Below are 15938 nucleotides of genomic sequence, written 5' to 3' on the forward strand. Positions count from 1 at the left end.
ATTTTGGTTGAAACTTGAACTTTTTGAAATTCCGGATTTTGTCGAGAACGAACTTTTGTGAACTAATAGGAATTACAAGTTTGGTCTACAGTTCATGTGAACTTAGGCAAGGCTTGTAAAGTTGACTTAATGTCTTAATTATGTCAAATAACTTGGTTTTCGGGTGGGAATGTGGAAAATGTGAACTTGGGTTTCTCATACGAACTTAAGCTATTCTTTGGACTAATGTTTAATAGTTCGTAAGTGGCTTAAGCTCATGACTACAAGATTGATTAAGATTGAGTTGTTAGTTTTCAAACTTGAATAAGTTACCTTGTTTTGAAAAGTATCAATGTTGGTCGTTTTGCAACTTGATACGGATTTTGTCGGAAGCCATTTCTTGAAGCCAATTACCTTATAAATCCTTCGTGACTAGCTTTGTATGACTAAATGAAGATGTGGGAATGAATTGTTAATTGTTGGATATGATATTTATCATGGGGTGTTGTATTTTCTCTTACTTGAAATATGAGAAGTACTTGGAGTGATGAAACTATATTATGTAGTTGATATTGAATGATGTTGATAATTGTTGATGATTATGATGACAATGTGATGATGACTCTTAATTGAATTATGACTTGATTGTTGTGTGGACGTAAATACTTGATAATGCAATTGTGGTTGAGGTGATCAATATAATTGGAGGTTATCCTTTATATTGTTGTGAATATTATGAGGTGAATTTGCATTGTCGAGTCTTTGCTTGTATGTCCATGCATCATAGTCATGTTGAGTCTTGATGTTATAAAGGAGGGGTGCTCTTTTACTTCGGTGATAACGTAAGACCGGTGTGAAATCTTACATATGATGTTTTTGTTGCATCATGGGTGACGACCTTGAGGTGATTTGGTACCACATGCATATATGTGTCGGGATTAGGTGCATATCATATTGGCATGAGTCTTATTTGTTGCATATGATTGATGGTTGTTGATGATAAGTGTGGTTGATGAATATATACCTGTGATATTTGGAATTGTTGCATGTATGTGTATATGTAAATTAATTGCTTATGATTAATTAATTGATACTTGATTTGATTCATTTATGTCAAACTGTTTATAAGGATTATGATTGATGTAAAGCTTACCCAGTGGTTTTGACCGCCTACCTGTCTGTATGGATGGGTAGACGACGTGCAGGATTAATTGCTTTGGTGAGTTGCTTGGTGCTTGCTTGGATATCGGGAGCTATCTCCGGTATCGGGTCCTTAGAGTCTAGGATAGGCTCTGATCTAGGTGTTTGTCTTATGATTACTCTAGATTCTTTATTTTGGACTTATTTATGTTTTGGAGATTTACCCATTTGTCGGGATTTGGACTTATTTATTTTCATCTTCAGCTTCTTTCTTTTCAGAATCTGATACCAATTGTAACACCCCGTTTTCCCAACATAAAAATTTCATAACAATTATCAGAGTTTTCCACATAAACGGAATGCTACACTTCTTAAAATCTTAAACAAAAATAAATAACAATTTATTCTTCAAAAATCCAACAACATATTTAATACTTCGCAGCGGAATTAATTCAACAACATAAATAGTCTTTGGCACGAAGGCCTCATCATATCATCTCATAAAAATCCAATCTAAAACATAGTCATAAAAATATCATAAGCAAATACGTAAGGAATAGAAAGCATGCAACAAAGTCCTATCCCGTTACGTATCAGAGCACCTAAAGACACACGTGAGAAGGAAACCACTCACGACAGCAACTACAGCAACCTATTCTCGATCACCTGCAAGTTACTCATACGAAGAGCAACATTTCCAAGCAGAAGGGGTGAGATTTCACAAATAACAATATTAAGTATATAATTCATCAATTATATTTAACAACATAACAACATCATAATTTCATCATAGAAAATAATATAATCATATAAAACCTCATTATCAGCTCAAGTATAGAACACAGCTTAACAACTTGACGACTTAACAACTTGACTCGACAATGCAACTTCAACTTGACTATGCAACTTATACCTCTTATTCATGCATGTGGTACCAATCCAGAGCATCAAGCCCTCAACGTATTTAAGTATTAATATACTTCCAGGGCATCAAGCCCTCATCTTAATTGAGCAAAGGCTCCAAGGCATCAAGCCCCCAACAATGAATGAGTATGCATGGACTCAACAACTTACATCTTAGAAACATCGAATTCTTATATAAATCCAATAATTTGGAACAACATCTTTCATCTTAGACCGACTCATGCAGCTTAGTTAATAACAAACAGCAACATAGGCAGTACATAAAACAATTCATGATATAACAATATCAAATGCAAATCAACAACATCTCAAACATCATATATAATTCATGTAATGGATATACAAATATATCACATTATTAACAACATCAAATCATCTAAATCAGGCTTACTGAAACAACAACAGTAAGATAAGCAACTTAGTTTCTTACCCCATGATCAACTCATAACATCTCGTGCGACAAAGATCGCAACAACCTAAACAAGGTATTCTGTCTTACAGGAGCTCGCGAGGCGAGAGCCTCTACTCGCTATGGCGAGTTCAGGAAATTGGAATTCGCCTTGGCGAGTAAGCTACTCGCCTTGGCGAACAAGAAACTAGGTGCTCTCGGGAATTTGACATTTTTCACCCAAAAATCCATTTATAAACTTTTCCAGGTTCAATCTCAATCTCATAACTTGCCTAATCATTATTATACATATTCAGGCACTTAAAATCATCTAAAGCTCGACTTAATAAGTTAAATCACAAATTAGGTTTTCCTCACTGGTCAAACTCGCTATGGCGAGTGATCTGCTCGCTATGGCGAGCTGCAACATGCAACTTGCGAGGCGAAGGAAAAGTGGTCGCGAGGCGAGCGATGAAGATCATCCTTCGCGAGGGCGAGGATCATCACTCGGGAGGCGATCGATGAATGTTGGCTCGGGCAGAATGCAGTTTTTCACGAAAATTCACCTAATCACATGGTTTAAACCTTAAAACTGGTTCCTGTAATCATCCTATGGATTATCTAAGGTATGTAACACTTTCTACATCAATTCTACAAGTTTTCACCATCTAATCATCAATTCTCACTCTTAACTCTAATTCTCAAATTCTCTAAAACTAATCCTACACTTGTTAAATTTAATCATCAGAATTACAAACTTAATAAGATTGAATGCTAATCTCACCCTTACCTTAGAAAATCGAAATCGCAACCTCTCTTGGTCCTCTTCTCTTCTCTTGACTTTTCTCCTTTTTTTCCAAAACTGATCGTACTATAAAACTTTTCTAGTTCTCACCTATTTATATTTCCTCTATCTATTCTATCTTATTCCTCTTTTTTCCCACAAAACTCTCTAAATTCACAAAACAACCCCTCAACTCAATATTTATTTTATTTTCAAATCTTATTTTATTAAACAATAAAATAAGTCACAACACTTCATTAAATCACTTAAATCACACAAATCATATAAATATATTCTAAACTCAACAAAAATAATTAAATAATCAAAGTGGGCGTTACAACTCTCCCCAACTTATAACATTTTCGTCCTCGAAAATTTACCTCTTGCAAACAACTCTGGATAAGATTCCAACATATTACTCTCCAACTCCCACGTTAAGCTTTCACCAGTCGCTCCGTCCCAAACGACTTTCACAAGAGGTATCTCTTTGGCTCTCAACGTCTTCACCTTTCGATCTTCAATCCTCACCGGTAAAGTCTCAACCGTAAGGTTATCTCTAACTTGCACATCATCACTTTGGATCACATGAGATGGATCCGGAACATACTTCCGAAGTTGCGATACATGAAACACATCATGTAAATTCGAAAGATGCGGTGGTAAACCCACTCGATACGCCACCATTCCAACTCTTTCTGATATCTGATACGGATCAATAAATCTCGGAGTCAACTTCTTTGACTTCAATGCACGTCCAACACCAGTCACATGAGTGACTCTCAAAAACACGTGATCTCCTTCTTGGAACTCAAGGTCTTTCCTACGCTTATCATGATAACTCTTCTGTCGACTCTGGAACGCTTTCATCTTCTCTTGAATCATCTTAACCTTCTCAGTAGTTTGTTGAACAATTTCTGGTCCTAAAACCACACTCTCACCTGACTTAAACCAACACAACGGAGTTCTGCATCTCCGACCATACAAAGCCTCAAAAGGTGCCATTCCAATACTAGAATGATAACTGTTATTGTACGCGAACTCTATCAATGGACGATGACTATCCCAAGTCCCTCCTTGCTCAAGTACACAAACTCTCAACAAGTCCTATAACGACTGAATCGTTCTTTCCGACTGACCATCTGTCTGCGGATGATACGTTGAACTCAACCTCAACTTAGAACATAAAGCCTCTTGCAATCCTTATGAATTTATTGTTGGATTTTAATGACGTCGTTTATGTTGAGGCCTTAGTTCCAATTTTTTTGAAAGAATAATTATTTTCCGCTGCGACGTTGTTGAAAATTATTGGTAGCAGATGTTTTAAATACAGAGTGGATTTTAACTCTATTTGTGTTAAATATTATTTTGAAGAACGAAATGTGACATCCTGTTTGTGATGAACTCTGATCTATTTTATATTATTTATATGTTGGGAAAAAGGGGTGTTACACATGTCCTTATATGTTGCTGAACATATACTCTTACATAAAATTTGAAACTTTAACTCACACTTGACACATTAACATCACTCTGTTCCCCCCAAAATGTTGAACTAGGATATCATGCCACTGTTGGGCCTTCTAAGGGAGCCAACATTGGTGTGAATGGTGTCAAACTCTCTGTGCCCGTGATCGACCACCAAGAACCACTTCGTTCCCCCCAAAATGTTGAACTGGGATATCATGCCACTGTTGGGCCTTCTAAGGGAGCCAACACCGGTGTGGATCCACATATTTTAAAAAGAGTAACCACATAAGTTAGAATGATATCAACTTCATCCAAAATTTTAAGCCTTAAGTATATGAGTTATTTTTTTACTTATAAGTTGTTCAACTTACACTCTTTTATTCAATGTTGAACTTTAACAATACCAACTTTCTCCCTCAAGTATGACGAAATTCTAGCCCGTGCTTGGTACATAATTTTTTAATGGTATTAAGAGCTCTGACGTTCCAAATCACAGGTTGAAAATAAGGGTGGGATTTCCAGTTATGTTGATGAGAAACATCGATCAGACCAATGGACTGTGTAATGGTACGAGGCTGACAGTTACACATCTAGGAAAGAGCACGATAGTTGCTACCGTAATTACGGGAAAAAGGGTTGGTACCAGGGTATTCATTCCCAGGATGAATCTTATTTCGAGTGATCCAGGACTACCTTTCAAATTCAAGCGCAAGCAATTTTCATTAACGCTTTGTTTTGCAATGACAATAAATAAAAGTCAGGGTCAATCTTTATCTCGAGTGGGAGTTTATCTTCCTAAGCCCGTGTTCACGCATGGACAACTCTATGTCGTTGTCTCTCGACTTACTTCTAGAAAAGGTTTGAAGCTGCTCATCTTGGATGAAGATAATAATGTTTGCAAGGAGACCACAAATGTTGTGTATCGTGAAGTTTTTCAATAAGTATGATCATTGGTTATGTTTTAGAATTGTTGTTGCTATAATTTAGAAAACCAAAGTTGCGTGTTGTTCGGAAGTCGTTTTTTTTTTATTTTTTTATTTCTTTGTAAAGTGTAATGGTCATTACAGGACATGCAATTTCTATATAAGCAGGTCCTCCATCTATTGACTTTTAATTGATACACTTTTCATGAATAACAATACGCGGAACTTTTTTTTTACATCGTTGTTACCCTAAAATACAATACTTACATTAGACCATTGGTTTTGTAAAAAATAAAAACAAATAACAATCGGCGTTTCTGTAGCCCAAACTATATTTATACACACCCGTAAAAAATTTAACGTTTGCATTCACAGACTAGGTGTATACATCTGACACTGACTATTATATAAAAAAATACAATTTTTTTTAGTTTTTATGGTTAATAAAATACATTATGTCAACAAATAATAATATACAGTACGTCGGCGTATTTTTGCAAAAATATTACATATGTTAAGCTTAACAATGAGTACATCTTATACTACAAATAATTAGTTAAGTATAAATCCAAATACTTTAATCGCTATGTGCAATGTTTAGATATTGCAAAATATATACAAAATTAACAAGATTAAGATGATATTTTTTTCCATATCAAATTTAAATTATAACCACACTTATAACTTTAAGATAACATAATATAAAATCTATACATTTGATCAAAAAAGTTTTTTATTACCCGTGCTTGGCACAGATCACTATACTAGTAAGTTAAATTGGGTAAAAAGAAAAGGAGAAATATAACGACAACAATTAAGTTCATCTTTTTTATATAGATATTTAATTCATGTAAAAAATATAAAAGTTTATATAGATATTTAGAATAGCGCGTGAAGCAGTCTAATCTCAACCATCTAAATTCATCCAATGGTCACCATCTCACCCTCTCACATCTCATCTCATTATAAGATGTCCTCTCACTTGATATATATATATATATATATATATATATATATATATATATATATATATATATATATATATATATATATATATATATATATATCAAGTCATCTCATGAACCAAACGAATCGAAATATCTATAGTTCAAATTCAGCTCATTTAATTAACAAACTTAATAATCAGCTCAAGTTCGACTCATTTGGTTCATGAACCAAGTTCAATGGACCAATTGTCGAGTCAAATTTCGAACTATATTCGAGTTGGTTCGGTTCATTGCCACTGAACTTTGAGCTCAATTAAATCCTTTCACTTGTTTTTACACTCATAAAACAACAGTCCATTCCATTCAGAATTAAGATTCCAGTTTCCATCTCAAATAAGAGAAACTTTGAATCACATTTTCCAAACTGCAATTTAATTTAACGGTGTTACAAACAACTGAATCATATTCAATTTATAAGACACAGAATATTCCCCTGATTATACAGATTTTACAATAACATTACTGATTCAAGATATATTGTCACTCAGCTTCTGTTTCTTAGTCTTAGAATTATCCTCCTCTAAAGACTTTAACTTGTTCTTTATTGCAGCTATTTTCGCACTTCGACTCGTCTGTCCTATGCCACCACCAGTGAGATGTAACTTGTGCCCTTCACTTACTGCTTTTGTAGAGCTATCTGCCTTTTCCAGGGCATACCTCTCACCCGCAAGGCGAACAACCAATGGCCGGCTGCAAGCTAACCTCCCGTGCATTTTCTCCCTGGCCAATATTGCTTCCTGCATTCTCACTTTAAGAATGGAAATCAGAAATTGCTTGAATGTGAAATCAACAAAAGTATGCTATCAACATACCTCATTTATTTCTATCGACGGATAAAAAAAACGTACCTCTTTTGTGCTGTAATGGATGAAAGCGAAACCGCGTGGCTCCCCGCGTTTCGGGCCACGGGTGTGCCACAATAAGTCCACGGACACGATCTTTCCATAAGGAGAAAACATTTTGAGCAGAGCAGCTCTGGAAAATGATGGAAACAGAGAAAGAAAATAAGAATATGCATATAGTACACGGAAAAGAGAACAAACATGTGTGCCACAAAATCTAGGTTTTTGATGTATTCGTGACCATATTGAGGTCGAACCAGTTACATTTGATTGTCAACCTCCCAATAGCAAGGACCACGATGCAACAGCAATTGTTACAACGATTTAAAAACTTGATTCCTGCTACCGTTTGTCATGGCAATGGTTACCACATGTTTGGATTTCTGTTCTGAGGAACTCAAACAGTCAAACCTATGTTTCAATCTCTCTTGGCTGATCAACTCAAACATAAGTTTGAGTATTTGAGCTGTTTCAATTGAAATCCAAACATGCTTTAAGAAATCGAGAAACAGAAAGTGTTAATTTTAAAAACAGTACAAAATACATTTATAACTTAAAAAGCCTATACATTTTAATGCACACTTTCCATCTTTGATTCTTTAACAAGCCTTCATAAGAAATGTTAACATTTGCAAAAAATAAATAAAAATTAAGCCATGTTGAGGGGTCAGAGAGTCTCACTCTGTAATTCTGAGATCAAGATTGCCAACGCAGAGTCTATTTTCACACTTATCATCAACAGAACCATTAGGATCCTGCATTCAGTAATACATCAAACTAAGTTCCACAATACATTGAGATGGGAAATATCAAATATCCACTGGATCAATTTAAATACTGCCATGTTAAGTTAATGCTATCAATTTCAAAATATGAATTTATCTATGGGATGAAATTTACTCTCGTGATGTTGTTGTATTGTTAATGATGGTATATCGTCGTTCTGTTTGCAAACATTTTCCAGCCAATAGTTGTTTTTCACAGCAATACAAAGATATGCACACTCAGACAAGTATACTATTCATAGTATTAAACTGGATCTCTTTACCAGTCATAAAGAGAAGCGTGACAAAATTCCTAACACTAAAAATTGAAATCAAACATCACATTGACAAAATATATAGTTAAAGCAATGCTGTCAATTGCGGATTATGGAAAGAAGCGGTTTGTTCACATTTTTCTTCGCTACAACGCCATAGTGCGGAAATAGCCATCAACACTTTGTAGTTTACCCTACGAGTAAAGCACCAAGTTGGTCCCTGTCTTTGTAAGAAATTCTCAAATTAGTCTCTGACTCTATTAATATTTCAAACTAGTCTTTGTCTTTGTCAAAATATTCAGAAACATAAAAGACGGATACCTAATTGAGAAACTTTTGACAAAGACAGGGACTGTTTGAAATATTAATAATCAAGGGATTAATTTGAGAATTGCTTACAAAGAAAGGGACCAATAATTTCATGGTTTACTCTTTATCCTACATAGTGCATTGTGGAACAATAGCGATTTGTTCAAATTACGCTACACTATAGCACTGCTCAAGCTGCTATTTGACAGCACTAAGCTAAAGAGATTGAACATACCATGACAGAACCAGGCGAGTGAAACTTGAAGTAAAACTCTGAAGCATCAAATAAGCATCACCCTGCAAATGAAAGATCAATCATAAAAATCAAGTCTTTACATCTTATTCAAAACAGCATGTTCACAAAAAGGTTACATAGATAAAGTCAAAAAATGCAGTATCACTGCGTGTAGGATCCTAAGTTGCACTGATACTTCTGATGGAAAGAGTGTGATACCAGACACGTGTTGGTGCCCGACACCCACATGACACGACACCTGTAGTAACATTCAACCACTTCAATTTTGAGTTATTACCGGTGTCTATGTGTCGGTGATTGCTTCTTATACAACTATCACATAGACAACAAATGATATCATTCAATTTTCAATTACAAGATCACAAGCTGCAAGATAAAAAAAAATAACATCGAAACCATATTCACCAAAAAAAAATTAATTGACTTTAACTTATTGATAATAAAAAAAAATTAAAAAATTAGAATCAAATTATCAATTTTACAAAATGGGTTTTTATTTCAAGAACACTATCACACCCAAAATGAAATTTTAAAAATAAAATAATTTTTAAAAAAACCAATTATATTTAAACCTAGTACAATTAAACAAAATGAGAAACTACACGAAGAATTCAGAAATAATTACCGCAAGCGATGGTTGTATTGTAGGAAACAGATGCAAAACAAAGGAATTAGGGTTTTACCTTCTCTTCTGTTCTGTGTGTTTGTGTTTGTGTTTATCTCGCGCAAACGAAAGGACAAACCGACAAAGAAACAAAACAAAGATTTTTTGTCGAGTAAATAGTCAATTTCCCCCTAAAATTGTAAGTTTCATCAATTACCCTCTTGAAATTAACAAAACTTTAATTACCCCTGAAATTTCACAACGTTAGTCAATTTACCCCCTCTGTCAAATTTTTCTGTTAGTGAACATAACGTTTTACAAATACCCCCCCTGAAGTTTTGCACTTATATGCAAAATGCCCCAAACTTAAAAATTTATATTATTTTTTTCTTAAAAACAAGCAATTAATAGTTAAATATTAAAGCTAACTATTAATTTTGGAGTTTGGAAAAACTACATACATATATACATCAAAATAGGGAAAAATGTGTATTTTTAAAGTGACAATAATGGTTATTTCTAATAGAAAAATTATTATTTTTAGAGGTTTATAAACAAATTAATAATCAGATTTAAATTTATATTTTCTCCTTCACCATCTTAGTCTTTTAACTCCTCCAACTCCTTCAACAATTTGCTCAAACCATTTAAACTACACTACCCCCAATATTAATCCACAAATCATCCCATTATTGTCACTTTAAAAAATACATATTTTTCCCCATTTTTGAGCCTATTTTGATGTATATATGCATGTAGTTTTCCCAAATTCCAAAATTAATAGTTAGTTTTAATATTTAACTATTAATTGTTTGTTTTTAAGAAAAAAATAATATAAATTTTTAAGTTTGGGGGGCATTTTACACATAAGTGCAAAACTTCATGGGGGTATTTGCAAAACATCATGTTCACTAACAGAAAAATTTGACGGAGGGGGTAAATTGACTAACGTTGTGAAATTTCAGGGGGGAAATTGAAGTTTTGTTAATTTCAAGGGGGTAATTGATGAAACTTACAATTTTAGGGGGGAAATTGATTATTTACTCATTTTTTGTCTTTGATATTTCAACACTTGAGATTGGTCAATGAAGGCTTAAATATGTCTTTCGTCTCTGCAAATATATGTCATTTCAATTTTCGTCCCAAGTTATTAATCCTTCCATTTTGTCACTACAAATATTAATCATTTGACTTTTGGTCTTAATTAGGTTTTTTTTGCTCAGGTGGGCTGTCGTTAGCGATGTGGTGCTCATGTGACAAGTGATGATTGGGCGAGGTAGTTGACTTAAATAGATCTTTCGTCCCTGCAAATATATGTTATTTGAATTTTCGTCCATGAAGTTACTAATCAGATGTAATTAAAATCATTATTCAAATGATTAATATTTGCAGTTGCATATTGGAAGGATTAGTAAGGATGAAAATTCAAATGATCTACATTTGCAGGGACGAAAGACCTATTTAAACCTTGAATAAATAGGCAATTACCCTCAAAATTGTAAGACATTAATAAAACTTCAATTACTCCATGAAATTGCACAACGTTAATCAATTTACTTCATCCGTCAAATTTTTCTGTTAATCAACATGACATTTTGCAAATATCCTACTGAAGTTTTGCACTTATATGTAAAACGTCCCAAGAACTTATAATTTTTTATTTTTTTTCCTTATCCTTAACTCAAAAGTTATTTATAGTTTGAATGGGGTTTTTAACTTTAGAAACACCGTCAACTAATGAGATTTTACAACAATGTAACAATGTCTACATAACAAGGAACGAGGGCTTGAAAGGTTGCACCAGTACCGAAGGAGTTAGTAGCAAGAAACCTTTAAAAATAGCTTAAAACCAAAGATAAACCTTTAATCCTTTGAGTTCTTTACTCAGTTCAACAAGTTTGGGCTGGAAAAAAAAAACCCCGCAGATGCACGATAAACTTGTCAAGTGTAGGAACATGAATTAAGACATAAGTGTAATAACAACTTGAATCAAGAAATGCATGGAAAATATTTATGATATTCTCGGTCAATTAGGAACAAGAGGTTGCTAAAAAGATAAAAAGTCATACCGCATAAGACATAGATTTGAAAAGTACATATAAGTTTTTCAGTTCCCCTTTCTACTCAGAATGCCCATATAATCAGTATCCCAAAATTTTGTTCCTGATCTGCTTATATATGTGCACAAAACTTCTCTAATTTGTTTGTAAAGTGCATAAGTAAAGCTGTATCCATGTTTAAATTTTAGCATGTAAGTAAGGATAAAAAATTTACTTCAAATTAAATCAGTGATATACTTCGTGCATTTTATGAATAGTTTTAAGTCAAGGATAAGAAAAAAAAATATATAAATTTTTATGTTTAGAGGATATTTTGCACATAAGTACAAAATTTTATGAGGGTATTTGCAAAACGCCATATTGATTAACATAAGAATTTGACGGATGGGATAAATTGATTAATGTTGTGCAATTTTAGAGGAGTAATTGAAGTTTTGTTAATGTGAGGTAAATGACAAAACTTACAATTTCGAAGGGATAATTGTATTTACTCATTTGTTATTTGATACCGGTTATCAACTTTTAGGAAGTTTTCATAAAATTTAAGGATTAAAAATCTTATAAAAAAAAAATCATCACCATTTTTTTAATCTATTTTTAAGTCAACTTACATGTAATCTTCGGATTTTTGAATGAAACTTTGGATGATTGTTTATAGAGTAAATTACACTCCCCTTCCCTTAAATATGTTTGAATTTAAATATGTTTGAACTACTCCCATCTCCACTCTTATGTTAAAATACACACTTCTCTCTTATTCAAAATATATTATAAAATATTTTACTCCCCTCCTCTAGAAAAAGCTTGAATTACATTCTTCTATCTACACTTTACTCCCTAAATAATTTTTTTATTTCTAATAATCTAGCAAAACAATAATAATCTAACACACTTGAAAAAAATATTATAAAGAAATGAATTTATTTTTCTTAATTGATGGTTCAAAATTAGTATATGTGATAAAAATATTTACTTCTAATAAAATAAATTAAAGTGTAGTCCATATTTAATTATTAAGGGATAGTTGTTTCCATCCGTCGACCTTTTACATCTTCAACCATTCTTTGTTCTTCCGCTCTTTTTCCTTTTTTGCAATTTTTTTTTCTTGATGATGGACACTTTGCCAAAAGATATGTTGCTGGTGATCATCAAGAAGATAACAGAGTTTGGAGCTGAAGATCTTGTCAGATTTGAAACCGCTTTTCCTTTTTACCGCGAGTTCACTCGTGATAAAGCAACCCTTAGAGCTTTGCCCCATAGCTGTGTATGGTACTTGGCCGATCATTCCATTTGTGAGGGGAAACGCAAACTTATGCGCCAAATCTCTCACAGTGGGCATGGGATGTTTGGCGTAGCATCAAAAGCTCAAATGCTCCAACGAGACAATCCCAACTTGGAAGAAATAAAGCTCATTCTCCAAGAAGTAGTTGCTCAAAGGTCTGATAGCGCTAGTTATTTTGACCTCATACTGAAAGTACTGGCTATAGGAGGGTTTTCCCATAATGAAATCCTTCCTGTCTTGAAGGACCTGTTCGAACGAAGATGTCTTGCTGAATGCGGGCGCGCCCTAGCAAACATTGGTGGCATCCCTTTCTTTTGGGAGTACTACTGGACGAGGCCTTTGCCTCTGGGTTTAGAGCATAAGTTTGCTTGTTCTTCGAAGGGAACTTGCCAAGGTCATGGACGGAGGCCCAATATCTTCTGGCCTCTTACAGGAGATTACGAAGAATACATGACAACAGACCTCTGTCTTCTATGTCGCTTGATGTAACGCCCTCTTTGAATTATTTGTTTTATTTAATTATTTAATTGAGTCTAGAATTTATTAAGAAGAGTTTAGAATATATTATATGATTATATGATTTATTAGGTAGCTTATTATATTATTTAATACAATAAAATTTGAAAATAAAATAATATTGAGTTTAAGGGTTGTTATGAGATTTGAGAGAGTTTTGAGGAGAAAGAGAAATAAGATAAAATAGAATAAAGGGTTATAAATAGGAGAAACCTAGGTTAGAAAAAAAAACATAACGTACAATCAATTTTGGAGAAAAGGGAGAAAAAGCCAAGAGAAGGGAGAAAGACCTAGAAAGCGGCGATTTTGAGTTATAAGGTAAGGGTGAGACTAACATTCAATCTTATTAAGTCTGTAATTATGATGATTAAATTTAAGAAGGGTGGGATTAGTTTTGGAGGATTTGAGAATTAGGGTTAAAGTGAGGAATTGATGAAAAATTGTTAGATTGATGTAGAAAGAGTAGATAATCTGATGAATTAAAGTAATAGGTGGTGTTCAAGTTGTAGAATAATCATAGGTTAAATTCCTAATCAGTTTTTTTGAGTTTGGATTGATGAAAATTGGGATTTTCGCTTGAAGAGTCGGTGTCTAAATGTTTTGCAAATGAGTGATTATGTGAGGTTTTAGAAACCGTATTTTGGGTGGTTGAAACTGGAATTTTTCTGTAGATTGTGATAGAGCTATTTGTCAGGAGCGCGTAGGCGAAAACAGCATCGTAAACGGGTTAACGGTTTGATTTTTAGGCGCAAAAACGTGAAGGGTGAAAATTTGATGTTGTCGAAATCATGAGGCGATTCTAGTGATCATGACAGAAAATCTGTAATTTTAGTATGTCTGATGCTGTCGAAATCATGAGGCGATTCTAGTGATCATGAGGCGATTTTGACAGAAAAATCTGTAATTTTAGTATGTCTGATGCTGTCTTACCAGAAACCTTAAAAATGCAATTTTCTTCACTCCAAATGTTTCCAAACTTCTTCTTAAGTGTAGGAACTTTATCCTAACCATCTAGAGATGTTTTTAGGAAGGAGATAACCTTGTATAAAGGGTCTAATGAGTTCATGAGTTGGTCTTTGGGGTAGGAATGGTAGTTGTTTACAATATTAATGATAATCTGTGAAGCTGTTTTAGGATATGTTAATGTTGATTATGATGTCGTACTTATTACTTGAATTATGAATGTATATTTGAGATGTTGTTGACTTGCATTTGATATGATTATGTCATGCTGTTTTGTATACTGTTGTGTCGCTGTTGTTATTTAACTAAGCTGCATGAGTCGGTCTAAGTTGATTAAGATGATGAAGTTCCAAAGTATTTGGATTATATAAGAGGTTGTCGATTTAAGATGTTTAAGAGGTCGAGTCCATGCATTAGCATTTCATTGTTGGGGGCTTGATGCCCTGGGAGCCTTTTTACGCTCAAATAAAGTTGAGGGCTTGATGCCCTGGGAGCCTATTTACGCTCAAATCAAATACGTTGGGGGCTTGATGCCCTGGATTGGTACCACATGCATGATTAGAAGATTAAGTTGCATAGTCAAGTTGTCAAGTTGTTGAGTTGTCAAGATTGTCAAGTTGTCGAGTTGATAAGTTGTAGAAGTTGCGTTGTCGTTGTCGTTGAGTTGTCATTTGTCAATGAGTTGTTAATAAAGAACTAAGTGAAGTATTAATATTTATTAATCATTGTTGATTATGTTGTTGTTATATCAATATAAGATGATGAATATATTGTTTGTTTATATGATTATGATTAAGATGAATATGTTGTTTGTTTATATGATTATTATCATTAAGTAATGATTATGTCATGTTGTATATGATTATTATTATTATTATTAAGTGATGATTAAGTTGTGTTGTTATGTTATTATGAAATGATGATTAGAAGTTGGTTGAACTATTAAGAATTATTACATGAAGAATTATTATTACTAATATATGAAGTTATTTATGTTGTTAAATATAATTATTGAATTATATGTTTGATATTATTGTTTTGTAAAATCTCACCCCTTCTGCTTGGAAATGTTGCTCTTCGTATGAGTAACTTGCAGGTGATCGAGTGTAAGTTGCTGTTAGATTGCTTTCGTGAGTGGATTAGCTCTCATGTGTGTCTTTAGGTGCTCTGATACTTAACGGGATGAGAATTTTATTGTTGTCTTTGTATTCCTTACGTATTGTTTTAAGAAGATTTATGACTATGTTTTTAGATTGGATTTTATGAGATATTTATTGATGAGACCTTTGTGCCAAAGACTGTTTTAATTATTGAATAAATTCCGCTGCGAAGTATTAAAGATTTTGTTATTGAATTTTAAAGGATAAATAGTTATTTATTCAGTTTAGGATTTTAAGAAAAGAATGTGACATTCCGTTTATGTGAATACTCTGATTATTTTTATGAAATTTTTAT

General features: G+C 33.4%; 1 protein-coding gene across 2 annotated transcripts; it reads right to left on the minus strand.

The window, feature by feature from the left end:
• Positions 1-6891: 6891 nt before the first annotated feature.
• LOC25479712 (probable RNA-binding protein 18) lies at positions 6892-9799 on the minus strand. Of its 2 annotated transcripts, none has more exons than XM_039827205.1 (5): positions 9742-9799; positions 9038-9098; positions 8136-8209; positions 7461-7587; positions 6892-7349 (listed from the first exon to the last, which is right to left on the minus strand). In XM_039827205.1, the coding sequence occupies exons 2-5, from the start codon at positions 9038-9040 to the stop codon at positions 7080-7082; spliced, it is 474 nt and encodes a 157-aa protein (XP_039683139.1). In that variant the 5' UTR covers positions 9041-9098; positions 9742-9799; the 3' UTR covers positions 6892-7079. The 2 variants fall into 2 exon arrangements, with proteins under 2 accessions (XP_039683139.1, XP_013443313.1); XM_013587859.3 differs by having other exon boundaries at positions 9038-9099; positions 9684-9799.
• Between the last annotated feature and the right edge of the window lie 6139 nt (positions 9800-15938).

This window comes from Medicago truncatula, chromosome 6 (assembly GCF_003473485.1).
Source record: "Medicago truncatula cultivar Jemalong A17 chromosome 6, MtrunA17r5.0-ANR, whole genome shotgun sequence".
Lineage (NCBI taxonomy): Eukaryota > Viridiplantae > Streptophyta > Magnoliopsida > Fabales > Fabaceae > Medicago > Medicago truncatula.